The sequence below is a fragment of the Papio anubis genome, chromosome 9, assembly GCF_008728515.1.
Source record: "Papio anubis isolate 15944 chromosome 9, Panubis1.0, whole genome shotgun sequence".
In the NCBI taxonomy this organism is placed as follows: Eukaryota; Metazoa; Chordata; class Mammalia; order Primates; family Cercopithecidae; genus Papio; species Papio anubis.
The window spans coordinates 25,826,493-25,854,359 of record NC_044984.1 but is presented as its reverse complement, the minus strand read 5'-3'; the positions used below and the strand labels follow the sequence as shown (position 1 = coordinate 25,854,359).

At 40.6% G+C, this 27,867-nt stretch overlaps 1 protein-coding gene across 2 annotated transcripts in view; it reads left to right on the top strand.

Annotated features, from left to right (window-relative positions):
* The window catches only part of TM7SF3 (transmembrane 7 superfamily member 3), a 46,739-nt gene extending 22,653 nt beyond the window's left edge, over positions 1–24,086 (top strand). For both annotated transcript variants that reach the window (XM_003906135.4, XM_021922131.2), the window contains exons 5-12: positions 317–488; positions 4,763–4,940; positions 12,440–12,526; positions 14,658–14,738; positions 15,366–15,518; positions 19,002–19,099; positions 19,692–19,854; positions 21,432–24,086. In XM_003906135.4, the coding sequence (XP_003906184.3) occupies positions 317–488; positions 4,763–4,940; positions 12,440–12,526; positions 14,658–14,738; positions 15,366–15,518; positions 19,002–19,099; positions 19,692–19,854; positions 21,432–21,694 (1,195 nt within the window). In that variant the 3' untranslated portion in view covers positions 21,695–24,086. The remainder of the gene's footprint in view (positions 1–316; positions 489–4,762; positions 4,941–12,439; positions 12,527–14,657; positions 14,739–15,365; positions 15,519–19,001; positions 19,100–19,691; positions 19,855–21,431) is intronic.
* The last annotated feature ends 3,781 nt before the right edge of the window (positions 24,087–27,867 follow it).

Below are 27,867 nucleotides of genomic sequence, written 5' to 3'. Positions count from 1 at the left end.
AGAGGGCTCTCTGGGATCTCCTTTATGAGGGCAGTAATTCTATTCATTAGGGCTTTGTCTTCATGACCTAGTTACCTCCTAATATCATCACATTGGGAGTGAGGATCTCAGCATATTAATTTTGGGGAGACACAAACATTCAGTCCATAACAGTGAGTTACTTTTCTTCAGAATACCAATTGTTGCCACTGCAAAAAGTGAACTGTTAAATTGTAATTATTGTTGCAAGTGTTTGAAATTAGGGCTCTTGGTTCCTTTTTATAGATGGGACTTGCACCACAAGAGATTGATGTTTCATTTTGTTGGTTGACTTTAGAGGTGTAGATCCCCCGCCATGTGATGCTGGGATGGACCAGGACTCCCGGTGGAGGTTGCAGTATGATGTCTATCAGTATTTTCTGCCTGAGAATGACCTCACTGAGGAGATGTTGCTGAAGCATCTGCAGAGGATGGTCAGCGTGCCCCAGGTGAAGGCCAATGCTCTCAAGGTAAATCTGAGTCCCATGATTTGTGTGGCTGGATTGTGACACCTGTGTCAGAGTTGAGACAGGGAGAAGCTACCAGGATCTTATTTCTTTACTCTTTTCTCCTTTACTGGGAACATTCACTTTATTCTCTTTTATTTTGTTATCATCTTGGGAGTCTTTGCTGGTGATACCTCAAAATGATGTTGGCCTTTGAGGGGATGCATGTAAATTATGTTAAGTTTTAGTTGCAGCCACATCTATGACTTGGTAATCTGAAATGTGAATGGAAGGAGGTGGTAATTTTCTATGTACTCCCATGACTACTGGGTAAACATTTTTGGCAAGTATGAAGATTACATTGTTTTGAGAAAAAAAAAAAAATGAGAAACTGCTTAAGGATACATACATTGGCATTCATATTTGAACCCAAACTCAAAGTCTCTAACTTGGAGCAAAATTCTTCTCTGAGCTTTTGAATCCATGGACCAGTGGCATTGGCATCACCAGAGAGTTTGTGAGAATTGTAATTCTTAAGCTCCACCCTGGAACTACTGAATCAGAATTTGCATTTTATAAGATCCCTCCACTGATTCTGGCTGGGTGCAGCGGCTCACGCCTGTAATCCCAGCACTTTGGGAGACCGAGGTGGGTGGATCACCTGAGGTCAGGAGTTCGAGACCAGCCTGTTTAACATAGCGTAACCCTTTCTCTACTAAAAATACACAAATTAGCCAGGCGTGTTGGTAGATGCCTGTAATACCAGCTACTCGGGAGGCAGAGGCAGGAGAATCATTTGAATCCAGGAGGTGGAGGTTGCATTGAGCCCAGATCATGCTGTTGCACTCCAGCCTGGGCGACAAGAGTGAAACTCCATCTCAAAAAAAGAAAGAAAAAAAATATCTCTCAGGTGATTCTTATGCATATTAGATTTTGAGACTCACTCACTGCAATAGATCATTTTTGTGGAGGGCAGGATTTTATCTTTATGTCTTGAAAAGTGCCTAACTGCAATGTAACATATGAGGTCATCCTTCAGTCTAATGGTTGACGAGTGGAGTTTTTCTAGACAGCGTCATTGTGCTTATTCACAAAATAAGAAGCTCTGTTAGTAAGGTTTATTAGTTGCTTTATTAGATATGACATACTATTATTATTTTTATGAAGAATATAAGAACTTGTTTAATAGGCTCCTTTTAGGTTACTTTTTAACTTTTAGTTAAAAGAATATTTTGTTCCAGAATGTGGGGAAACCCTCAAAGACTAATGAGGGTGTGTCAGAGATTCAGGAGCCTGTTTGAAGGGCTTACACTGTCAAATTTGGGGCAATTCAAGAATCAAGAAAAGAAAAAGATTGTGGTTGTCAGCCTTGAATAAATACAAATGAAACCTTCCTCAGTTGCCACCACTGGAGGAAACTCTTACACCAAATTACTCCAAAAATTGATAAAGGAATTTAGCCTGCCTTTTTAAAGGAGAAACTAATTCTTCCCCAGGTGGTGAGAGAAAGCTCTTTGCAGAAGAGTGCCAGCTAATATATGTAGAAGGAATAATAGAGAATTAGATGATCACCATTTTGTGACCCTCCATGAAATAAATCCAGCAAGGATCAGCAGGTGAAGGTTTTTAGGGGACAGGATATTTCTAGGGTGTCTAAGTAGCATCCTTCGATTAATTCTCATTGTAAAAGGAGAACCGCTTCAAAATGGAGTGACCTGATAGTCTCCACCTCTTCCAGGTGGGCAAAGCTAGTTTCACTGAAAATGGGTCAGCCTGTACTATGAGCTCATGTAGTGCAGTCTGACATTATCACCATCGCCTGTGGTATAGTCTAGCACAAAATGTCTAACCTGAATTTAGTCCATTGGATTCCCTATTTACAGGAAGTATGGGGGATAGAAGAATAAGTTAGACACAAGATTGTGGAATACTTTGTGAGAATACTGACTTCATCTCTTCTGCAGTCATTGGGTGGCTGAGAGAGAAAGGTGAGACAGACTGCTCTAGATTACTGAGATTGGCCATAAACAGCATGCATGGAACTTGGTTTGATCTTGGGTAAGAAGGAGAAAAGCTAGAAAAGATGTTAGGGGTCAGGAACAGTGACACACACTTGTAATCCCAGCACTTTGGGAGGCTGAGGCAGGCAGATCGCTTGAGCTCAGGAGTTCAAGACCAGCCTGGGCAACGTGGCGAAACCTCATAGCCACTAAAAAAAACAAAAAGTCCCGAGTGTGGTGGTGCATGCTTGTAGTCCCAGATGTTGAGGAGACTGAGGTTGGAGGATCACTTGAGCCTGGGAGAAGTTGCAGTTTGCTGAGATCACACCACTGCACTCTAGCCTAGGTGACAGAGTGAGACCCTGTCTCAAAAAAAAAAAAAAAAAAAAAAAAGGAAAAGACATTAGGGAAAATCTGGATCATGTATTAGCTAATAAGAAATTATTCATTTTCTTAGGTGAGCTAAGGTATTGTGTTTATATAGGAGAATATTCTTGTACAGATGGTCCCTGACTTATGATGGCTTGACTTACGATCTTTTGATTTGAGTTTTGATCATTTCCTAGGCTAGCAATATGATACTTTTGCAACACTGAGCAGTGGCTGTGAGCCATAGCTCCCGCTTAACCACATTGGTAAACAGCTAACATTCTACAGTGTACTGTATTCAATAAATTACATGAGCAATTGAACACTTTATTATAAAATAGCCTTTGTGGGCCGGGCGCAGTGACTCACGCCTGTAATCCCAGCGCTTTGGGAGGCCAAGGCAGGAGGACGAGGTCAGGAGTTGGAGACCATCCTGGCTAACATGGTGAAAACCTGTTTCTACTAAAAATACAAAAAATTAGCTGGGCATGGTGGTGGTGGCGGGTGCCTGTAGTCCCAGCTACTCGGGAGGCTGAGGCAGGAGAATGGCGTGAACCTGGGAGGCAGAGCTTGCAGTGAGCCAAGATCGCGCCACTGCACTCCAGCCTGGGCAACAGAGTGAGACTCCATCTCAAATAATAATAATAATAATTAAAAAATAGCCTTTGTGTTAGATAATTTTGTTCAACTGAGTCTGATGTAAGTGTTCTGAGCACATTCAAGGTAGGCTAGGGTAAAACCGTGATGTTTGGTGGGTGAGGTATATTAAATGCATTTTGACTTTACGATGGATTTATCCTGTTGTAATCCCCTTGCCAGTCTGTACTTAGACTTACATCTGTACTGAGTACCTTGTTACTCAGAGTGTGGTAGGTGGTTGCATAGCATTGGCATCATCTAAGATGATGTCTTTATCTGCTTTTTAACAAGACTGCCCCTCTGCGATTCACAAGCACATTAAATTTGAGAAACACTGTGGTAGGACATGCACAGTGAAGTGTCATGATATCTGTAACTTACTTTCAGCAGGAAAAAAACAGAGATGGGGAGAAAGGAGTGATAGAGAAGCAAATATGGTAAAATACTAACAATTGTTGATAGTAGGCAGTATATAGTCTATTTATTGTGTTATTCATTCAACTTTTCTGTGTGGTTTAAATTTCTCATGATAACTTGGGAGTAGTATTAACAGTTTGTTGAACTTGATCAGACCTTTGCCCAGGAAACAAGTTATTGAAGGCTAAGCAGTATTTTTAAACAGTGGTACTCTGATGTAGTAGGGCTTGTAATTATTTACTCCTGAAACCCTAATATTTATTTTTCTCCAATTAGTAGGAACATAGGTATTATTGTTCTATAAAGCATTTGTTTCTTCTATTTTATAGTTTACAGTGGAATTTCTGAAGTTAAGAACTACTACTACATAGCAAAACCTTATGTAATATTTTCTTGTTTCAGAGACTGTTAGACAAAAATAAGTGGGTACTGTCTGTGAGATGTTAACAGACTGTCTACATTAGTCTGTGGCTAATATTGAACACATCCTCTGTGTTAGACATTGGGCTGTACACTGAGGAAAGAGCAGTGCACAAGAGAAATACAGTTCCCATCGTTGTTTATAGTCTAGCAGAGGAGAAAAAAACCTTTTTACGTTGTCCTAACTAGCATTTATACATTATTTGTATCTCATTTTCCTTAAACTATTAAAAAAAAATCTTTGGAAGCATTTTGTGTAAGAGCTTGCTTACATTAGCACATACAAACCATGTAAGATGGCCTTTTGACCATATTAAATGGGTTGGTGAATATTTTAAACAAGAATTATAATTTATAAATATACCATTTAATATTACACGTAGGTGGGATTATCACAGAATAGCTTTAAAAAAAATCCCCTAAACACTAATCATATGTTATTTTTGGCTGCAGGTGGTTACCCTAACAGCTAATGATAAGACAAGCATTTCCTTCTCCTCCCTCCCGGGACAAGGTGTCATATACAATGTCATTGTTTGGGACCCGTTTCTAAATACATCTGCTGCCTACGTTCCTGCTCACACATATGCTTGCAGCTTTGAGGCAGGAGAGGGTAGTTGTGCTTCCCTAGGTGAGTATATGGATTTAAACTTTTACAAATTCTCCTTTGGCCTTGCAGATAATGCTTTTGTCTAGTTCTCATTCATTCATTTAACACATAACCTTTTGAGCCCCTACATTATTCCGCTCTCTGTTCTAGGCACTAGGACATAGCAGTAAACAAAACAGCAAAAATACTTGTTCTCCTGGAGCTTATATTATAGTGAGGGAGATGAGACAGACAAGATAAATTTATAAAATATGTAATACATGAGAAATTGGTGAGTGCTAAGAAGATAAAGTAGGAAAGGGAGAGAACATGTGCCAGTAAGAGGAAAATTAGAGATAGATAGAATGGCCAGGGCAGTCCTTGCTGTGCCACGCATGTACCTGGGTGTGGCGTGTACCAGGCAGAGGGAGCAGCCAGGATGAGGGCCTGCACCTGGGAGCCTGCCTGAGGGTGTGAAGAGCTCTAGTGAGGACAGGGGTTGCAGGAGAACGAGGAGGGCAAGGGGAGTAGAGGTGAGGCGAGAGGTGCGGGGGCAGGCAGCTCACGTGTGGCCTTGTAGATTGTAGTGTGGGCTCTAGCTTCTATTCTGAATGAAAGGGAAAGGCATTGGAAGGTTTTGAGCAAATGGTGCCATGATCTGACATATTTTAACGGGATCACTGGCTGCTTTTTGAGAAAAGACGGAGGCAAGAGCAGACATGCAGATTGGTTAGGAGGCCACTGAAGTAATCCAGGGGAGAGAGAACAGTGGGTTAGGTAGAGTGGGGGCAGTGAAGGTGTTGTGAGGTGCATATGTGTGAGTGTGTGTGTGTATATTTAGCAGTTTATCTTGAAATAGTTTCTCAGAAAATATGCAAAAATAGTATGAAGAATTTCTGTATAATCTTCATCCAGATTCCTCAAAGCTTAATGTATTAGGCGATTTGCTTTTCATTCTCTCTTCTTCTCTCTTTCTTTCTATATACAATTAACCTTTGAACAGTGTAGGGTTTGTGGGGGTGACTCCTGTGCAGTGGAAAATCTGTGTATAACTCTTTTCTTTTTTTCTGAGACAGGGTTTCATTCCTGTCTGGAGTGCAGTGACGTGATCTCGGCCCACTGCAACCTCTGCCTCCCAGGTTCAAATGATTCTCCTGCCTCAACCTCCCGAGTAGCTGGGATTAACAGGCACACACCACCATGCCTGGTTAGTAGAGTCGGGGTTTCGCCATGTTGGCCAGGCTGGTCTCAAACTCCTGGCCTCAAGTGATCCACCCGCCTTAGCCTCCCAAAGTACTGGGATTACAGGCATAAGCCACCAGACCTGGCCCGTGTATAACTTTTGACTTCCCCAAAACTTAACTACTATTAGCTTAGTGTTGACCAGAGAAGCCTTATTGATCATGTAAATACTTGATTAACACATATTTTGTATGTTATATTTGTCATAGACTATAGTCTTACAATAAAATGAGCTAGAGAAAAGTAAATGTTATTAAGGAAATCGTAAGGAAGAGAAAGTATATTTACGATTCATTAAGTGAGAATGGATCATCATAAAGGCCTTCATCTTCATCCTCTTCACATTGAATAGGAAGAGGAGGAGGAAGAGGAGGGGTTGGTGTTGCTGTCTCGGGGTGGCAGAGGTGGAAGGGGAGGCAGGAGAGGCAGGCACACTCAGTGTGACTTTTACTGAAAAAACATCTGTAAGTGGACCCATGTTGTTCAGGGGCCTACTGTGTATGTGTACATATGTATACACACATATACACACACACTACTCTTTTCTTCTCTGAACCATTTGAGAATAAGCTGCAGACATAAAGACTTTTTTGCCCTTAAATACTTCTGTATTTATATCCTTACATACCCATAGTAAAATTATCAAAATTACAAAGTTAACATTGATATGGTTGTGATTTAATTCACATGTTACCACATTTGCTAGTTGTTCCAATAGTGTCCTTTTTAAGCAAAAAAAAAATTTTTTGTCTGGGTGCAGTGGTTCACGCCTGTAAGCCCAGCACATTGGGAGGTCAAGGTGGGCACACTGCTTGAGCTCCGGTGTTCAAGACCAGCCTGGGCAACATGGCGAAACTCTGTCTCTACAAAAAATACAAAAATTAGCTGGGTGCGGTGGCACTGCCTGTGGTTCCAGCTACTTGGGAGTCTAAGGTGGGAAGATCACCTGAGCCCAGGAAGGTCGAGGCTGCAGTGAGCCATGATTGTGCTCCTATACTCCAGCCTGGGCAACAGAGCGAAACCCTGTCTCCCCATCAACAAAATTTATTTTTTCCTCTCACCAGAGTTCAGTTTAGGATCCCACATTGCATTTAACTGATGTATCTCTTTAGAGTCCTATAATCTGGAACAAGTCTTTTTTTTTTTTTTTTTAATTTTAATCTTTTAAGATCCTGACCTTTTTGAGAAGTACAGAATATTTATATTTTTTTAGAGTGTCCTCAATTTGGGTTAGTTTGATATTTCCTCATAATTAAATTTTGATTATGCTTTTTTGGCAGGAATACAAAGGAAGTGATGTGTCCTTCGCAGGAGACACTTGTCTCCTTATTTATTTGTCTCTTTACTGGTGGTGACACCCTTCGTAACTTGGTTAGTGGTGTCTTGCCAAGTTTCGCTACTGAAGTAACTGTTCCTTTTTTTTTTTTGAGACGGAGTCTGGCTCTGTGACCCAGGCTGGAGTGCAGTGGCGTGATCTCGGCTCACTGCAAGCTCCGCCTCCTGGATTCATGCCATTCTCCTGCCTCAGCCTCCCGAGTAGCTGGGACTACAGGCGCCTGCCACTACACCCAGCTAATTTTTTTGTATTTTTAGTAGAGACAGGGTTTCACCATGATAGCCAGGATGGTCTCGATCTCCTGACCTCCTGATCCGCCCGTCTCGGCCTCCCAAAGTGCTGGGATTACAGGCGAGAGCCACTGTGCCTGGCCAACTGTTCCTTTTTTAAAGTGTCTTTAGGGAAAATACTTCGAGTGTCAGTAAATATCCCATTCTCAAACTCTCACTTCCTAGTTTTGGCATCCAGTGATCTTTGCCTGAAACATTTATTACTAGGTGGTTGCCAAATGGTGTTTTTCTAATGTATCACTCCTTCTATGTTTATTTGTTGCCATTCTACTCTAAGGAAGAGTTTTCCCTCCCCTCCCATTTATTTATCCATGTATTTATTTTAAGCCTGGACCTGCAGATTCCTATTTTATTCTCTGGATGAAATCCTTTACTGTCATTTATTTTCATGTTCAAATTGTCCCAGATTTGGCTCATGAGTGGCTGGATATGTTTGGAGTACAGTGTACTGATGGATTGGATGAGGGGTTTGAGAGAAAGAGGTGTAAAGGACTTTGTAGGTTTTGGCCTGAGCAACTGGAGAGAGAGAGCAACCATTCACTGAGGTGGGAAGGACTGTTGGAGGAGAAGGTTGGGAGGATACATTGAGAGTTCAGTTTTGGACAAGTTCAGTTTGAGAACCCTATTGAACGTTTATGTGCAGATGTTTAACTGATGGTTGATCATATATATAAAAGCCTGGAATTCAGAGGAAAGTCTTAGCTGGAGAGCATCTTGGAAGTCTTCAGACTGAATATATGGCATTTTAAGCCTCATGCTAGATGGTGTTATCTATAAAGGGGTGGCAGAGGTGGAAGGGGAGGCAAGAGAGGCAGGCACACTCAGTGTGACTTAGAGAAAAGGGAGGGGTCTGAGGACTGAGCCCTGGGTACTCCGGTGTTTAGAGCTCAGGAAATTGAAGATCCTACCAATGGGCTGAGCCAGATTGGTAAAAGGAAAGTGATGTTTGTTGAAGCCAAGGGGAGATGGTATTGCACGGAAGAGAAAGCGATCAACTTTGCGAATGCTGCTGATAGGTCAGCTAAGAAAGAGGCTGAAAATGACCCTTGGATTTAGCAACATGGAGGCCATTGGTACCAGTGAGAGCTGTTGCAGTGGAGAGGTGGGGTGGGAGCCTGACAGGAGCATGTTCAAGAACAAATGGGAGCTAGGAGCACAGAAATTGGAGAAAGTTCAAGTAGCTCTTTCAAGGAGCTTTGCTCTGAAGAAGAAAGTCTATTAGTTGTGTTCAAGCCAGAGATTATGGTTCTCTCCCTCTGCTAGAGCCATACCCCACTGTTAAAGAAAAAAAAAAAAATCAGTGACACTAGTTAAAGCACAGTGAGGAAGATTTTATTCAAGGTAGGGGGTAGTATTACAATAGGCACGGGGACCACCGTGATGGAATTTTGCAGTGGGGAAGAAAGATTGGGCTCAACTCCTGAGTACAACATGGGCTAGTGGGAATTTGTAGCCACGGAGCAGGGTGGGAGTCAGTGGATGGAAAATTTCTAAGGGGAAACATGAGGGGCAAGGGGGCATTCTGTCTGCACTGACCTAAGGGGATTCTTACTGAAGACAGACCACGGTGGTCAGACATCACCTGGGGGATGGATGGTGGAGGGTGAAGAACTCGATTAGATATCGAGGGTGATTTGATATCAAGCATAGGGGATTCTTGCTAAGCTGGCTTATCAGAGTTCTTGCTGAAGCTGGATTTTGCAAAGATGTGCTCAGCTGGGCCTAGGAGGGGGTTCAGGAGACTGACTGAAATTTAGCCAAGCAAAGACTCTTTGTCACCACTCAGTCTTCCACTCTAGACAATCTTCCACTCAAGATCCTTGAGGGATACAATGCAAGAGACCTAGGCAGATGTAAGTTTGTGTGTGTGTGTGTGTGTGTGTGTGTGTGTATTTATTTATTTTTTTATTTTTTTTTGAGAGAGTCTCACTCTTGTCACCCAGGCTGGAGTACAGTGGCATGATCTCGGCTCACTGCAACTACCGCCTCCTAGGTTCAAGTAATTCTCGTGCCTCAGCCTCCAGAGTATCTGGGATTATAGGCGTGCACCACCATGCCCTGCTGATTTTTCGCATTTTTAGTAGAGACCTGACCAACCATGTTGGCCAGGTTGGTCTTGAACTCCTGACCTCAGGTGATCTGCCCTTGGCCTCCCAAAGTCCTGGGACTACAGGTGTATGCCACCTCGCCTGGCTAATTTTTGTATTTTTAGTTGAGACAGGAGTTTACCATGTTGGCCAGGCTGGTCTTGAACTCCTGGACTCAAGTGATCCACCCGCCTCAGCCTCCCAAAGTGCTGGGATTACAGGTGTGAGCCACTGTGCCTGGCCCTGTATTTTTAACCCATGAACTGAAGTATCTCGGTTCCCCCATTTCTTTCCCTTGAACCCTCCATACAAAAGCCGCTTCTAAATAGAAAGCCCCCCAGGCCTGTCTCTCTCTCTTAGGCTTAGGAGACAGAGAGCTCTGAGCCAGTTGTTCTTCCCGCCCAAAGTTGAACCTTCCTAGTGATGTTGGTTCTATTTTTACTCTCATTTTCACAATTGATGAGTACTTGGGTGCTTTTCCTGAGCTTGGAATAGGAAGGCTATATCCATATTGCCTCCTAACTAAAACCTTGCCCTGTGGTTCATAACCCTTAGCAATACTGTCATAGTTAAAGACACTTTAACCTTCGACTTGCTCCTGTCCTAGTCTATTCACTCCTTTCGTTCCCCAAAGTGACTGCCTGTTTTATGTCTTGTTTTATCGTAGATTCTGCTTTTGATGAAACCTTCCATACCCTCTCACTTTACTTGTATACTTGTTTCTCTCCTTCCTTCCTGGTATTGTGATAAGGGATTTAGTTCCCCTGTAATGTTATGGAAGAATATCTAACTGTGTCTTAGTTTTTATTGGGTTGGAAGACCTTGCTGTCTTGGTGATTATACTTGCTGAAGAGTTCCACGGGATTTTCGTTTGAGAAAATCATCCCAGCGAATTTAATGGTTTTGGTGTAGAACTTAAATTCTAGAACGATAGTCAACCACAGATCTGAAATAAACAGAATGTGGTGTTTTTATCTTTCGTTTAATGTTTCTGGGGTTTTTTTGTTTGTTTGTTTTTTGTTTTTTGAGATGGAGTCTGGCTGCGACACCCGGGCTGGAGTGCAATGGCCTGATCTTGGCTCACTGCAACCTCTGCTTCCTGGGTTCAAGCAATTCTCCTGCCTCGGCCTCCGGAATAGCTGGGACTACAGGCATGTGTCACCAGGCCTGGCTAATTTTTGTATTTTTAGTAGAGATGGGGGAGGTCTCACCATGTTGGCCAGGCTGGTCTCCTGACCTCAAGTGATCGCCCACTTCGGCCTCCCAAAGTGCTGGGATTACAGGTGTGAGCCACTGCGTGCAGCCATCGTTTAATCTTTCTTATGGGCTCCTTATTCTCAGAAAAGCTGATATGTAGGCATATACTATCCCCTGTGAATTCTGCTCTTCTGTCTTGTGTTTCTTATTTTACTGTATGTCTTCATGGTTTCTCCATTCTGAACACTGTTAGGCATTTTATGTATTTTGATTTGTAGCAACCTTATTATATTTTAGCATGAGATTGTATAGATGTTTTGGTTTTTCATTCAGGGATTATTTTCTTGCATTTATCTCTGAGGAGTCATGGAGTCATGATGGTGGGTGATGAATTTAGTGAGCATATTTTTCTCGTCAGTAAACTAAATGATACCATGCTTCATCATTGGTTGTAATGCAACATTTTTCTCCAAGGCAATATATATAATTGAGAAGACTGGTAGTAGTTTGTGTATGTGTGACTTACACGTGTAATACATGTTTTTAAATTGTGCGTTTTGGTTTAAATTTTTTATTGTGAAAAACTTCAGCGAACCTCCATATACCAATTATCCAGCCTTAACAATTTTGATTTATGGCCATTATCTTGTTTCAGCTGTGCCCTACCTGCTTCTCTACCTCTCCACCTCATCACCCTCCTTTATCACTTGATAATTTTAAAGCAAATCCCTGGTCATCATGTTACTCACAAATATTTCAGTATGTATGCCTTAAAGATAAGCACTTAAAAAATAGAACCACAGTGTCATTAACATAATTTTCATTTTAAAATATTGAAAATATTTCATTAATAGCATCAGATTAACAGCCAGAGTTTGCTTCTGGAGTCATCTCAATTGTTTTCCACAGTTTGTTTGAATCGGGTTTCAGATGAGATCTATACATAGTATTTAGTTGATGTATCTTTTAAATCTCTTTTAACCTGTATTTTCCCTCCATCTCCCCCACCGCCTCCTCCCCACTCCCCGCCACCTTTTGTCCATGCAGTTTATTTTTTGAAGAAACAGGATTATTTGTTCTAGGAACACTCTCTCTCTCTTTCTCTCCACTCTACCCAGGAACATGTCATAGGAAGTGTTCCATACCTCTTTCAGCAAGCATATATTGTCTGGATTCTCTTTTTGTTATAGCAGCAGTTGTTGATATTGATTGTCTACATAGGTTCATTCATTAGGGGTGGCAAGGGTATTTTAAAGATAAATTTGTAATATACATGTATGGGATAAATTATGTCAGTTCACTTAGCTTTTTTGATGAAGGCGTTCTAGAAATATTAATACAAAGTATCAAATTGGATGTATTATCCACTAAATTTTCATTATTTTGTAGGAAGAGTGTCTTCCAAAGTGTTCTTCACTCTTTTCGCCCTGCTTGGTTTCTTCATTTGTTTCTTTGGACACAGATTCTGGAAAACAGGTATTATGTCCAATGTAGTTGCTGTTTCCATTTTGCGGTCTTTTCTCTTTAATGTTGCCGGGGAATGACCTGTGAGGAGAGTAAGCACTTATTTATCTCTATTATCTTCATAGATTTGTAGCTGGGGTCTGTAGTCATGAGTCTACTGAGTTGTACTGCATTTTTATTTTTTTCTCTTCTCCCTACAGTGGAGTATAACCTTCTCATTAACAGGGGAATACAATTATGCAGTGAATTTTATCAGCTGCTAGATCTGTTAGGTGACTAAAGATAACCAAGATTAGATATTGGTTGTCAGGGTCAGGCTCAGTGGCTCATGCCTGTAATCCCAGCACTTTGGGAAACTGAGGTGAGAGGACTATGTGGGGCCAGGAGTTTGAGACCAGTCTAGGCAACATAGTGAGATGCCTTCTCTACCAAAAAAAGAAAAGTTGGGGCTGGGTGTGGTGGCTCACACCTGTAATCCCAGCACTTTGGGAGGCTGAGGCAGGCAGATTACTTGAGCTTAGGAGTTTGAGACCAACGTGGGTAACTCGGTGAGACCCTGTCTCTCCCAAAAATACAAAAAAATAGCCAGGCTTGATGGTGTGTGCCTGTAGTCCCTGCTACATGGGGAGGCTGAGGTGGGAGGATTGCTTAAGCCTGGGAGTTGGAGGTTGCAGTGAGCCAAGATGGTGCCACTGCACTCCAGCCTGGATGACAGTGAGATTCTGTCTCAAAAAAAAAAAAAAGTTGGTTGTCTTTGTAAAAATATGTGTGGATTGTGGTGATGGCAATTGACTTGGTTTCGCACAAATCAGGCTATGGGGCTGCAGTGTATAGTGAGTTTGAAATGTCTGCTCAGACCTGAGAGATTCAGATGCCAAAGGGAACGCCAGCATCTACATCCGTGAAACACATTGAAGAACTGGGATGTAAATCATGCTCACTGAATTGGTTTGAATTATTTGGGCTGCCTTTTATATAAGTGATGTTTTTGATTACTAAAAAATCCTTATTTAATCAACAAGGTGTATAACTGAGAATCAAGGTAGCTCAACTGTAATCCTGATCTAATAAAGCTCTTTAAACTTGTCTCAAATTGTTTGAAATAGCAACTCCTTTCCTGCTGTTATGACACTTTTTTTATTAATTGGGAAGAGAGTTTTGTGAAGAATATGTAATATCTCAACATGTAGATTGATTCTGTAACAAAGAACTTAGTTGCTAAGCTGTGGTCTCAAAGTTATCACTAGCTGTTTTTTTTCTTTTTGAAGAGATGGAGTCTCACTGTGTCTCCTAGGCTGGAGTGCAGTGTAGTGGCTGTTCACAGGTACAATCATAGTGCACTACAGCCTCAAATTCCTAGCCTCAAGTGATCCTCCCACCTCAGCCTCCCAAGTAGCTGAGACTACAGGCACAAGCCACCATGTCCCACTCTGGGTTTTTTTGATATGTTGATATGTATCATTTTATATTTATTGAAACTGAGATACAGTACAAGTATTACCAAGAACAACTGTGAAGAATTTAAGAAAATAGGTAGAGCTGTGGCCTCCATGATCAGGATTAGGCTTATTTGTGGGAACAAAGTTATCTGTATGCTTGCATTACCAGCTGTTTTAATGGATGAAGGTAATGATTGATCATTCTAAACAGGATAGGATGAATTAAAAGAAGATATAAAAGTTATATTTTGCTTTGGAACAGTTTGGGTTTCTTTTACCTTTTACGTTTTGTTTTTACTTACAAAACTATTAAAATGTGTAATTTCATATCAGACACACGTGACAAAGTGCTATTCTTGTTTTAAGCAGAAAAAATAAATATATTAAAATGAGCTATGAAATGAACAAATAACCATTTAACAATAGAAACTGACCTATATACAAGAAAGTGTATCCTGTAGTTAGTACTTCAATATTGTATCTGTTTAATAATAACTACTCCCATGACTGCTGAATTTCTTCTGCCTTTCAGATGTTTTTTTTCCTCTGAATGCTGTAACATGTAAATTCCAGGAGCTTAAGCATGTATTTGTAGATTAAGCATGTATTTGTAGATTAACTATTTAAATTGCACTGTAAAAAGAGTGCCTAACCATAGCTTTTGTTGTTTTGCTTTTTTCCTTTCCTGGTGGTTTGCCACTTAGAATTATTCTTCATAGGCTTTATCATCATGGGATTCTTCTTTTACATACTGATTACAAGACTGACCCCTATCAAGTATGATGGTAAGTGAAAATTATATAGTTTAACTGGGTATTCAAGAAGGCAGGTGCTGTGTTTTACTTTACCTTTCCTTCTACAGTTTGGCCTGCATTGTGTGTGACAGCCTGTTACGCGTATAAAATAATGGTCCACCTAGGCTCTGAACACCTTTTCTGAACTACTCATTCAGACCTTCTGGGTTTTTAATCTGTATGGTGAATTCCTTGGTACTTAGGGAAAGGAGGATCCATGTTGATTATAGACCTGTGTTCTGGTTATGTGATATGTTGAAGATAGGAGATGTACAGCAAGCAAAATGTTGAGGTTTTCTTTACCTGAAAACAGACACCCCCCTGCCCCATTACATTTGACAGAATGCTTGTCACCTTTTCCTTCTCAATCCCAATTTATTGACAAGCCAAGCCTGTCACTGGTCCTGTGACGTTTAGCTCCCTGGCTAATTTCCTTGTCTCAGCCCAGACCCCTCCCTAGAGAGGGTTGCTCAATGCTGGCTTCGTGGTGCCACTGAAGAGCCCTCGGTGCCTGACCTACAGAAAGCTGAAGCTGGCGTTGGTAACGGTATTGTATGTCTAAGGCACGCAGTTGGAAGTACTGCCGGTGATCCAGCAGTTCATCCTCTCTCTGTGCAGTGCATCTGATTCTGACAGCTGTCGCTGGAAGCGTCGGTGGGATGTTCTTGGTAGCTGTATGGTGGCGATTTGGAATCCTCTCGATCTGCATGCTCTGTGTTGGACTAGTGCTGGGGTTCCTCATCTCATCAGTGACTTTCTTTACTCCACTGGGTAAGCAATAAGTAACTGATGTTTTGTGTGTTTGAGTCACTGTTTGAATACTGCCTAATTGGATTTGCATCCTGGAGTGGCGTTGCATGTCAATGCTGCTTCTGTGGAGTTCTGCAGATGCATTGATGGTGTGACGCTTTCAGACAGCACCCGTACCAGTAAAAGTCCCTGCTTCCTCAAAGGCACATTAGATGAAATATAGAAGGTCTTTAGAGGTAGCTTTGTATCTGTTTGTTGTGTTAAGGGGTGTGTGTTTATTAGAAATAATGGAGGTAAAGGGGCACTGCTCTGATGGCGGCTGAGTTGGGGAACCTGGTACTTTGTTTCTGGTCTTGTACCCTCAACTTCCACTCCCACCCTTTGCCAAACCCCAGGTGTCCCTGAGGTACTTAATCACCCTGGGGCAGTAGCACAGGGATGGTTCTGGGGTTTTTTGGTGTTTTTTTAAAAAGTAATTCAATTGCTATCAGTTTTTAAAATCTGGTTAACTTATAAGTTAACTTTCTTTGCCATTGTTTAATAATTTACATTTCCTGATTGTTGTCAAAAACAAAGTATCTGTACTCAAAAGTATTCTATTTGGCTGTTTCCTTTCTGTGGCAGTGTTCTTAAAACACTAGAATAAAGTTGATGGGACTTTAGATATAAAAATAGCCATTTCATGAGACTGTGAACTCTATAGAGAATGCAGGATATAATGGAGTACAAGTCATGTGTCCCTTATCTCCCTGAAGATTTTTTTTTTCTAAGACTACAGAGAATTGACAACCTGTGTTTACTGTCTAAAGCCCTTTGTTCTGACTTTAGCAAACCTAGAGGCAAGCATATTCCTTCTGGCCCTGCTACAGGTAGCCTTTTATCTGGATAGTCTGATGAAAAGCAGTGTTGTGTAGGCTCAGCTAAATGACAGATTCACATGGGGATGTTTTGGAAAATACAGATTCAAGGCTCTACCCAAGATGTGCTAAATAAAATACTACCTAATGACTGGGCATGGTGGCTCATGCCTATAATCCCAGCACTTTGGGAGACCAAGTGGGAGGATTACTTGAGCTCGAGTTTGAGACCAGCCTGGGCAACATAGTGAGTCCCCATCTCTACTGGAAAAAAAAAAAAATAGTCAGGTGTTGTAGTGCACGCTACCCTGGGAGGCTGAGGCTAGAGGATGCTTGAACCTGAGAGGTTGAGGCTGCAGTGAGCTATCATGGTGCCACTGCACTCCGGCCTGGGCGACTGAACAAGACTCTGTCTCAAAACAAAACAAAAAGACCACAAAAACCAACTATTACTTAATAGGCTTCCCCGCTTTCGTTAATGCTTAGAGGATGCAGGGATGATAGGTCAGAATTTCTATTAATTTAATGTACTTTTCATGAGTTGAATGAGCATAAATTATACAGTCAGGAAAAAACCCTCTCTATGCGTTCTGGCTCTGTCACTAGTTCTCTTTCTAGCTTGTAACCTTGGACAAGGTATTGAAACTTTGTTCCATCATCTGTGAAACGATCTGATAGGACAGATGTGAGGAATGAGAAAACAGAAGTAAAGAGGTCTCTTAATTTTCATCTTTATAAAAGTCTAGAGCAGTTGTCTCTAAACTTTTTGACATACTATTCCTATTGTTAAAAATTATTTTAGCGTATTCCCTTTATAGATGTTTATTTATGAACTATCTCATAGCTCAAGGACAGAGTGATCATCTCCTCACTGCTAGTGGGTACAAACCCATATTTTTATTTTTTAGAGACAGGATCTCTTTATGTCACCCATGCTGGACTGCAGTGACACTATCATAGCTCACTGCAACCTCAAACTCCAAGGCTCAAGCCATCCTCTTACCTCAGCCTCCCAAGTAGCTGGGACTACAGGTGTGTGCTGCCATACCTGCTAATTTTTTATTTTTAGTTGAGACAGAGTTTCACTGTTGCCTACGGTGGTCTTAAACTGGGCTCAGGCAGCCCTCCCACCTTGGTCTCCCAAAGTGTTGTTATTACAGGCTTGAGCCACTGCACGTGACCTACATACACACACACGAAATATATATATATATATATATTTTTTTTTTTTTTCCCCCGTGAGACAAAGTCTCACTCTGTCTCTCTGGATAGAGTGCAGTGGTACAGTCTTGGTTCACTGCACCCTCCACCTCCCGAGTTCAAGTGATTTTCCTGCCTCAGCCTCCCGAGTAGCTGGGACTACAGGTACGCACTACCACGTCCAGCTAATTTTTATATTTTTAGTAGAAATGGGGTTTCTCCATATTGGCGAGGCTGGTCTCAAACTCCTGACCTCAAGTGATCTGCTCGCCTCAGCCTCCCAAAGTATTGGGATTACAGGTGTGAGCCACCATGCCCGGCCAGGAGGCCTATGCATATTTTTAAGCATAAGCATTTGAAAAATATTTGGCTGACCGCTACAATCTGATTAGATTGTTAGTTTTCACCTTATGTGGGAAGCAATGAGCTTATTCTCAGAAAGGGTCCGTTCTTCATATGCATACATCATAACTGTTTTTAATACCTAGATTTCTTGAAAGCCTTTTAAAAAAAAGCCATGTATGTATTTTGTGAAGGTGAATTTATAGTTAAACTAGAGAATATAATCTGTAAGTTCACCTCAATGGCATGTTGCTGTTGGCATCAGAGAATATGGAGTCTCAAGGTCCAATCCTGTAGCCGAGGGACTCCCACTCTTCCACTCTGACCTGGATATGTAGGTCTTGAGGCATGGGGCCATTTGCAGATGGACTGAACGGTGGTGCCAGTGTCAGTATTAAACAGCAGTCAGGCTATTCTTGCTTTTTAAACTTAATTTATAAAGAGGAGTTCTTATATATTTGTTCTGGGTCAGCCTAAGTTGTGCAGCATTTTAGAGTCCAGCAGCAGGAGAAGGGTTTAGGAAGAGCAGATGGTTGGTTGGTTCCTCTTTCCTGATACGTGAGGAAATCACACGTCACAGTGTGCAGTGGCATGACAGGACATGCTTTGATGGTAAAAATCTGTTAAGTGGATTTGCTGTTTACATTGGGTTCATGGCTTAACTTCTTAACTTTGAATGCCTTTTATTTATATTTTTTTATTTTGCAGTACGAAATCATGAAGTCAGAAATGTAGAGCTAACGGGTGATTTAGAGCTTGGAGATATAATTCAATGTCGTTTTGAGGGTTAGGAAACTGAGGCTCAAGTTCATAGAGCTAGTGAATGGAAGAGCTTGGGCTATTCCAGTCTCTTCTAAATGATTGTTAATAAATGTGCAGAGCATTGACCTGCTTGATTCCCTCCACCCACTTTCTAGAACACATCCTTCAAAGAAGATTGTATTGACAGTTAAATGAAGAAAATTAGAATTCATTTCTAGTTGCCAACATATTCCCTGGTTGTTACTTTAAGCCTTTGATGTATATGTGTGTTCATATGTTCCAAGAAACTAAATCTAACGTGGTAAAGCTGTTGTTTACTCTTAGTTTCTTTTTGCTTTTTCAGGAAACCTAAAGATTTTTCATGATGATGGTGTATTCTGGGTCACTTTCTCTTGCATAGCTATCCTCATTCCAGTAGTTTTCATGGGCTGCCTAAGAATAGTAAGTGTTTCATCAAAAGTTAGATTTATTCATTATGTTATCCAGTGTTCAGCTGATCACTTATTTCATCATTTTGCATGTTTACTGGGGAGGGCTGTGTTATCTGTATCAGATGATTGCTTCTAAATAGCCTTGTTACTATGAAAGCAAAGGAAATTCTATTTATGATTACCACATGGTGTTTGGCTTTTTCCCCCCCATCAAATGGAGCATCCCAGTCAGTATGCTTTTAAGTGGGAGCAGAGAAGGTAGTGCTTACTCTAGTACACCAACCCGATGGGTCATTAGTTTCAGCTGGCTTCAGAAGAGTGATTCTTCCTCTAATTAGATTTTATTGTTGAAGTTCCTTCACAGGGAAGATGTTTTCCATAGTATTTGGATAAGCTGAACTGTGTTTTAAGAACTCATATGGATGTTGAAGGTTGTTTTCAGTTTATCTTTCCAGGGAACTTCTGTTCAGCTCTGAGTGGGTCTGGTCCCTTTTCATGCCTTAGGGAGCAGATGTGATTTCCTGTGACTGAAGCCAGTGGAGGGTTAGAAACTATTTTTGTTTTACCACGGATGATGCCTAAACGCTTCCACTCTTCCACAGCTGAACATACTGACCTGTGGAGTCATTGGCTCCTATTCGGTGGTTTTAGCCGTTGGCAGTTACTTGTCCACAAGCCTTTCCTACATCACTTTGAATGTACTCAAGAGAGCGCTCAACAAGGATTTCCACAGAGCTTTCACAAATGTGCCTTTTCAAACTAATGGTAAGACTCTTAAATCCAAAAACCAGTGTGACAGCACAGTAGGAGTCTTGACCCACCTATGCTAACCAGAGCACTTGGAGTCTAAATTTAAAGAAAGTCAACTGGGACAAAAGGAGGGAACACAGCATAACAACGCTGTGAGAACCCTCCGTGATGATAACTTAGGATCGTGGGAGCAAAGCATTTAAAATTTTAAGATGAAGATAAAAATCTACTCAATGAATTTCCTTAAGAAATTTCCAAGATTATTTAGGTTTACCTGGTCATTCTCAGTGGGGAGAAAAATGCTGACAGTAAAGACATTTGACACTTATGGGTGGGGATGGAATGAGGGATGAGAATGACAACCTGATTGAATTTTAAGTTATTCCCTTGTTTCCTTCCTTTAATGAAGCATGCAGTTTGCTAGTTGAAATAGTTTTTAATTAGTAAGCATGTAGTTTCCCTCACTTGTAAGATTCTATCCATTACAGATTTTCTATAAATTTTTTGAAGAAAAAAATGACTGCCACATGAATCGTTTAGATTGTAAGATACGTTGACTTCAGAAATGTTGAAGTGTGGAGAGTGAAAAAGCATGTCTTAGAATTGAAGATATATTGCATAAGCACAATTGTGATTGTTGCGATTTTATTTTAGGGCAAATCTTTCCCTCTACCATCCAGAGCTTTCCCTTTGGATAAGAGGTTGATGGTAGAGACCTCGAAATCCTCGAAAACCTTAAAACTCTTGCAAATTTTAAGTACCAGACAGTGTTTTGCCGAACCTTTTACTAGAAGCTGAGTACTGGCTGGGCGCGGTGGCTTACGCCTGTAATCCCAGCACTTTGGGAGGCCGAGGTGGGTGGATCACGAGGTCAGGAGATCGAGACCATCCTGGCTAACACGGTGAAACCCCGTCTCCACTAAAAATACAAAAAATTAGCCAGGCATGGTGGTGGGTGCCTGTAGTCCCAGCTACTTGGGAGGCTGAGGTAGGAGAATGGTGTGAACCCGGGAGACAGAGCTTGCAGTGAGCCAAGAGCGCGCCACTGTACTCTAGCCTGGGCGACAGAGCGAGACTGTATCTCAAAAAAAACAAAACAAAACAAAAAACAGTACAATTGGTTGAATCTTTTCATGCGCTCCTATACCTACACTGTGAGTGCAGTAGGGCCCCATATGGAGTGGAATGGGAAAGAAATGAGCATGGTGGCATCTGATGTTACATGACGTACATATGTGAAGTATAACTAGATCACTGCTTTCCTCCCTGAATTCCCTCTGAAAAAACACACAACCAACTGTGGGTACTTGTTACATAATGTTGGAAGGCCAAGGATCCAAACAACTGATTTTTTTACAACCTGTCTGGACTTTCAAATGCCTGTAATAGAAAAATCCTAGTTTCAAAAATAAGACTGTGGCTTCCCCACTGATTCCTTGGTTTGTAAGTGAGGAACTACATATGTGTTTGGACTAACTCACCAGAAAGTCTGTTAGAAAGGAAGATACAGATTTAGTCCATGAAGGGTTGTGTTATTATGTTAGATTTTAAAATACTAGAGTTCAAACTGTACTTTTTCTACTGTTTTTTAGACTTTATTATCCTGGCAGTATGGGGCATGCTGGCTGTAAGTGGAATTACATTACAGATTCGAAGAGAGAGAGGACGACCATTCTTCCCTCCCCACCCATACAAGTTATGGAAGCAAGAGAGAGAGCGCCGAGTTACGAACATTCTGGACCCTAGCTACCACATTCCTCCGCTGAGAGAGAGGCTCTATGGCCGATTAACTCAGATCAAAGAGCTCTTCCAGAAGGAGCAGCCAGCTGGAGAGAGAACGCCCCTGCTTCTGTAGATGTCCAGGGGTTTGGTTAGTGTGCCTCAGCTTTGGAGTTCATGCCTGGAGTGATTCAGCAGTCTCTGGTGCAAGTCTAATAAGAGATCAGGCATATAGATCTGTGCTTTGCATAATATTATGGTGCCCTTATTGATATATGGTAAGGGTATACTAGGGGATTAGGATGATTCTAAGAGAATGAGAAAGATGGCCAAAAGGTTGGTGGTAGGGAGGCTTTTCCTTATTTCCAAATACTTGAGAAATTACCTTTTGGTTTACAAATCTATGATCAACTTATTCTATTAAATAGATACATTTAAAAAATTAAAAACTGATTCTCCTACAGAGCCCTGGTGTTTCTTTTTATAACCCCTTGAAACAAGTCTCTCACCTGAGTTTGTCTGAACTTTTGGAGGGAGTTTATTATTGAGTCTTTATTTGTGACAGTATTTGGACATTTAGGGATTTGATACTTAGGCCTTTGAATTTTAGAATACAAAAAGAGAAGCAGGCCAGGCATGGTGGCTCACACCTGTAATCGCAATTCTGGGAAGCCAAGGTGGGAGTATCGCTTGAGTCCAGGAGTTTGAGACCAACATGGGCAACACGACAAGACCCCATCTCTACAAAAAAATTAAAAAATTAGCCAGGCATGGTGGCATGTGCCTACTCCCAGCTCCCAAGGAGACTGAGATAGAAGGATCTCTTGAGCTCTGAAGATTGAGGCTACAATAAGCCACTGCACTCCAGCTTGGGTGACAGAGACCCTATCTCAAAAAGCGAAAGAAAAAAACAAAAGCAACTTATTTTCTTACTAAAAGCAGTCTGATTACTTAGTTGCATGTCCTTCTTAGTATCATACATTATCCAAAAGTTACCCTTTTGTTTAAAAATTTTTAAATCATGATAAAATACACATAAAATTTACCTTCTTATTCATGTTTAAGTGTACAATTCAGGAGGTTCCCTTTGTTTTTGCCTTTTATGGCTTAAAATGGTCATTGAAATAGCTAAATTATTATTTGAAAATAGGCCAATTTATATAGATAATAGAATTTTACAAGGGTGATTTATTTATATTCCAAATAAAGGTGCCCCCTTTTTTTCAAGGCCTTTTAAAATACTGTCAACAGGTGATCTTTTACTGCATTAGATGACATATGGCTTATGTTTGTTTTTAGGAAATAACCCCCACCTTAATCAATATTGCCTACCGGGTGCGGTGGCTCACGCCTATAATCGCAGCATTTTGGGAGGTCGAGGTGAATGGATCACCTGGGGTCAGGAGTTCAAGACCAGCCTGGCCAACATAGTGGTCTCTACTATATTCTAGTATAGTAGAATATATACTCCTATACCCCATCTCTACTAAAAATACAAAAATTAGCTGGGCATTGTAATGCAGGTGCCTGTAATCCCAGCTACTCAGGAGGCTGAGGCAGGAGAATTGCTTGAACCCAGGAGGCAGAGGTTGCAGTGAGCCAAGATCATGCCACTGCACTCCAGCCTGGGCAACAGAGTGAGACTCTGTCTCAAAATAAATAAATAAATAAATAAATAGATAAGTCTATATTGCCATTAATAAGAAAACCTTAGAAAAATTTGTACTTCATAGTTCTTTCTGCTCAGTTAGCTGTGTTAGCATTAGTATAAAATATAACTCTTAATAATTTCTTTTCTGTACAAAGCCTTTGTACAGAAAGGCTTCATCCTTAAAGTGATGAGGGTGGAGTCAAAAAGGATTCAGGCGTTTAGAGGAGCTGCTTTTCATTAGGACCTTGGAGAGTCCCCTCAGTTTTGACACCCTTGTTTCACCACAAGAAAGCACCCGACACCCTGGGTTGCATACTTACTACTCAGGGGCTTTCTCCCCAGCTTTCAGAGCACTAAATTATTGTGAGCTGGTGCCTCTGCAGGCCTGAGTATTAGGGTTGGTGAACGCTGTTGCATACACATTTGTGAGTTAACCACTATTTAAATGATGCTGCTTTTTAAAGTTTTTTCAAAGTACAATAGATTTTTGAAGTTTCAGGTAACTGGAAAAATCTTTAACTTTTAAGTGTTTGGGGCAGGATAAAACAATATACAAAATACAAAACAATTTTTGCTTTGAAAAATTCAATGCAGGTGACCATTTACTGCTTATTCTGTAATGCTTACTGTCTATAACTAACTTCAGTAACACTGAAACTTGATGAAAAGTTTTTTTAAATTATTTACTGTAGGAACAAAGTTATATGGAATGTTTGTGAGTTGGTTTCTATACCATCTGAATGTACTGCCAGTGAAGACTGTAAAGACACAACACACTATTTTGGAGGGAGGATACAAATTGTTTAAAATTTTTCATAATTTGTGAATGATAAAAAGTTTGTATAGTTTTTATAATAAATCCCTATTTTGAAAAAAATGCTAAAAAGCTTCATTAAATACTTTCATAAATTTTTTCAGATTATATTTGTACAATAGCAACAAGACACAAGGAATTTCATAGCTATAAAAAAGTTATTTAATATGGGCAAACAATATAGTTCTTCATTTTTAAAAAATCACAAAGATAATTAACAGGAAGTGAAACCTGGGGCAATGTGTTAAAAGATTAATTTGGTGTTATTAGCACTTCAGGTGTGTCAAACTAAAGAAAAGTAGTAGTTTATAGGAAACGCTGTTGAACTGTTCTTTAAAATGTTTTCAGAAATTTCTGAAAATTTTATCTGCTATAGGTTAGCTACCAGATTGCCAAACCATACTAGGTATATTGTACCACAGGCCAGTTGAGTTTTCTGTAGCAGGTGAAATAGAAAACTGATTCCAACAAAGAAATTGCTAGAATATTAAACCTTCAAAGGACTTTAGAGATCATGTTCACTGACCTCTTTATTTAATACCTGAGGAAATTCTTAAATTAATGATACGAAGTCACAGAGTTATCAAGAAGTAACAGTGCTCAGACCAAAACTGGGATGCCTGACTCCCTATCCAAATGTACTTTACACTCGTCATGATGAAGATGTAAAGCACCAGGTATTTTCTATTTTCTTCTGCTGACGAATTGATAGGATGTTTCTAATATAAATATTACTTTTTATTGTTCTTTTTGAAAATTACTAATTTTACACAGTGATAGCATGTTTTTCCAAGTTAATTCTCTGAAGTAATGGACCATTTATTTCAAATGATTGGTACATAATATTTAAAATTTCCAATATCCGTATCTCCACAGCATCACCTGTAGAAACTTGGTCCAAAGTTCACTCCTAGGTGATGTACTTAATAACTGTTAGTACCATTCATTCAAACCCAGAGTTCTTGGCTCTAATTTCCTGAGAACAGGGACTTGCCCTAAGGCACAGCCCCTCATTGTACCCCAGCCCTTGTTGGGAGGGCAGCTATCTATGGTTTTCTGATAGACTAAGCTGTGCCCCCCAACAAATTTATATGTCGAATCCCTAACACCCAGTACCTCAGAATGTGACCTTATTTGGAGATGGGGCCTTTAAAGAGGTTCCAAATTAAATTGAGACTATTAGAGTGGGTCCTAATCCAATCTGACTAGTGTCTTTGTAAGAAGGGGAGATTAGGGCACAGAAACACCAGGTGCATGTGCTCACAGGGGAAAGACAGTGTGAAGAACAACAAGAAGGTAGCCATCTGCAAGCAGAGGAAACCATCCCTGCTGGCACCTTGGTCATGAACTTCCAGCCTCCAGAACTGTGAGAAACGTATTTCTGTTGTTTAAGCCATTCAGTCAGTGGTATTTTGTTATGTCAAAAGAATTCACGTTGCAAACCTTTTTACCCTGATTGTTGATTGAAATGCCTCTTGGCAATTTGGCCATTGTATTTGCAAGGACCACTCTTTATGAAATTGACACAAAGAGGGGCTTAAGTTAGTGGGAACTCTGGACTTACCCAGGGACTACCATGTAATCATTACACTGGAGAGGCTGGTAGGTCTGGATCAAGCTTAAGATTTTTTAAAAAATTGTTATACAGGAGTGGTGTGGTGGCTCACACCTGTAATCCCAGCACTTTGAGAGGCTGAGGCAGGCAGATTACTTTAAGTCAGAAGTTCCAGACCAGCCTGGCCAACATGGTGAAACCCTATCTCTACTAAATATATATATATATAAATGAGCCAGGCATGATGGCACACACCTGTCAGCTACTTGGGAGGCTGAGGTGGAAGAATCACTTGAACCCAGAGGGTGAAGGCTGCAGTGAGCCAAGATTGCACTATTGCACTCCAGCCTGGGCAACAAAGCAAGATACTGTCTCAAAAAAATACATAAAAATTATATATATATGATAGTGAGACTTTGACTTATATCTCACATTCACTCATTAAATATTTGTTGAGTTCCTGTATGCCAGGCAATGCCTTAAGCACTCGGAGATGGAAAACACAGGCATGGTCTTTGCTGTCTGGGACTGGAGTGAAGTGAGACAGATACTAAAACAGTTACACAAGATGTATAATATGCAATGAAAATGTATAATGGGGTAAAGGTAGAAAGTGGGATGCCAGGGAAGGAGCCCTTGAGGAAGTGACATTCCAGCTGAAACTTGGAGGTTGAGTAGGAGTAGCCAAAAGTATGTCCCGTGTAGGAGGGGGAGTATTAACAGAAGCCTCAAGGCCTCCCCTTCTCATTGTGGAGAGCTATAAAACCAACACATGCCAATTGTAACCTTGGGTCTGCAACCCTAAGTTTAACTCTTAAACCCAAGTTTTGTTAAATCTCACACTGACAATGCTGATAACAAGGTTATCTTCCCATGTACAGAATAAGGATGAGACAAGATCAACCACTCTTCTGCCTACCCTGAGACAGATGGATAATTGAGTCTTTACTACCTTTTTTCAGTTTACCTTATCTTATATGAAACATAGATTTACTGAGCATTAATCAGAGCCTCACAAGAAGGTAATCATTTGCCTCACTGCCTAACCCCTCTCCCTTTTCCCTCCTCACTCTCTCCCGTAAATAATGAGTTTCCAAAACCCTATTTAGAAAGCTCAGGTCACAGATGCTCATGTGACTTGCATTTTTTCCCTGGCATGTCTTTAAACTTTGGCTCAATAAACCTGATTTATCAAAGACACTTGCCTCAGTCACTTTTTTTGGTTAACAAGTTTTCTGATTCACAAGAAACTTATGACCTCTAGGAAGACAAGAGGCTGTAGGAAGAGGTTTACTCTGAATTGCAAATTTTTTACTGTGCTAGATTTTTAAGTGTACATTTATTTTTTCATTTAAAAAATAAAACATGACCTAACAAACTTCTGGGAATTTGCATGCTAGAAATTACAATGAATAAAGGTATGTATATGGATGTTTACTGCAGCATTATTTTATGTTAAACTTTGCAAACTAAATAGCCATCAATTGGGGGAATTGATGAATAAATTACAACTCCATAATGGTAGCTACAAAATGCTTGATTTACAGGCATCAGAAACTGACTGGCTAAACCATACAATTAGCTGGAAGAATACTGATGCTGTTTGTTTCAGGACATTTCCCTGTATGCATCTGATTTTTACATATTTGTAATTATATATGTAATTTATGTTAAGCTTTTTAATGCAAATTTAGGTACTTTTTTCTTCCTGTTGCTAGCATCTTCAAGCCAGAGTGTAATCAACTGTATTGAGTGTATACTGATACTTAACTATTCCCCTACTGTAGGATATTTAGGTTGACTCCAGTTTGTATACCTTAACACTACCATAATGTAGCTTTGATCAGGGGTAGCAGTGGAGGAGAGAAATGGTTGGATTCTGATATATTTGGAAGGAAGAGCCAACAACAGGATTTGCTGATGAACAGGATGCATAGTATGAGAAAGTGGAGTCAAAGTTGCCTCCTAGGTTTTTGGCCTTAACAACTCAAAGGATGGAGTTGTCATCAAGCAGGATGGGAAAGAGTGTGGAGAGGTTGTGGGAGATCTGGAGTTTGGCTTTAGACATCTTAAGCTTAAAATGTCTCTTCGACAGTCACAGCTGCATGAATCTGGGATGAGAGGTCTATGCTGGAACTGAATTTAGCAGCCATCAAGCATAGAGGTGGTATTTAATCATGAGACTGGGGGAGATCACCAAAGTGAGTAGAGATACTGCACAGAATAGGTATAAGGACTGAGCCCAATGGCTCTCTAATGTTAAGACGTCAGAGAGAAGAAACAAAGGAG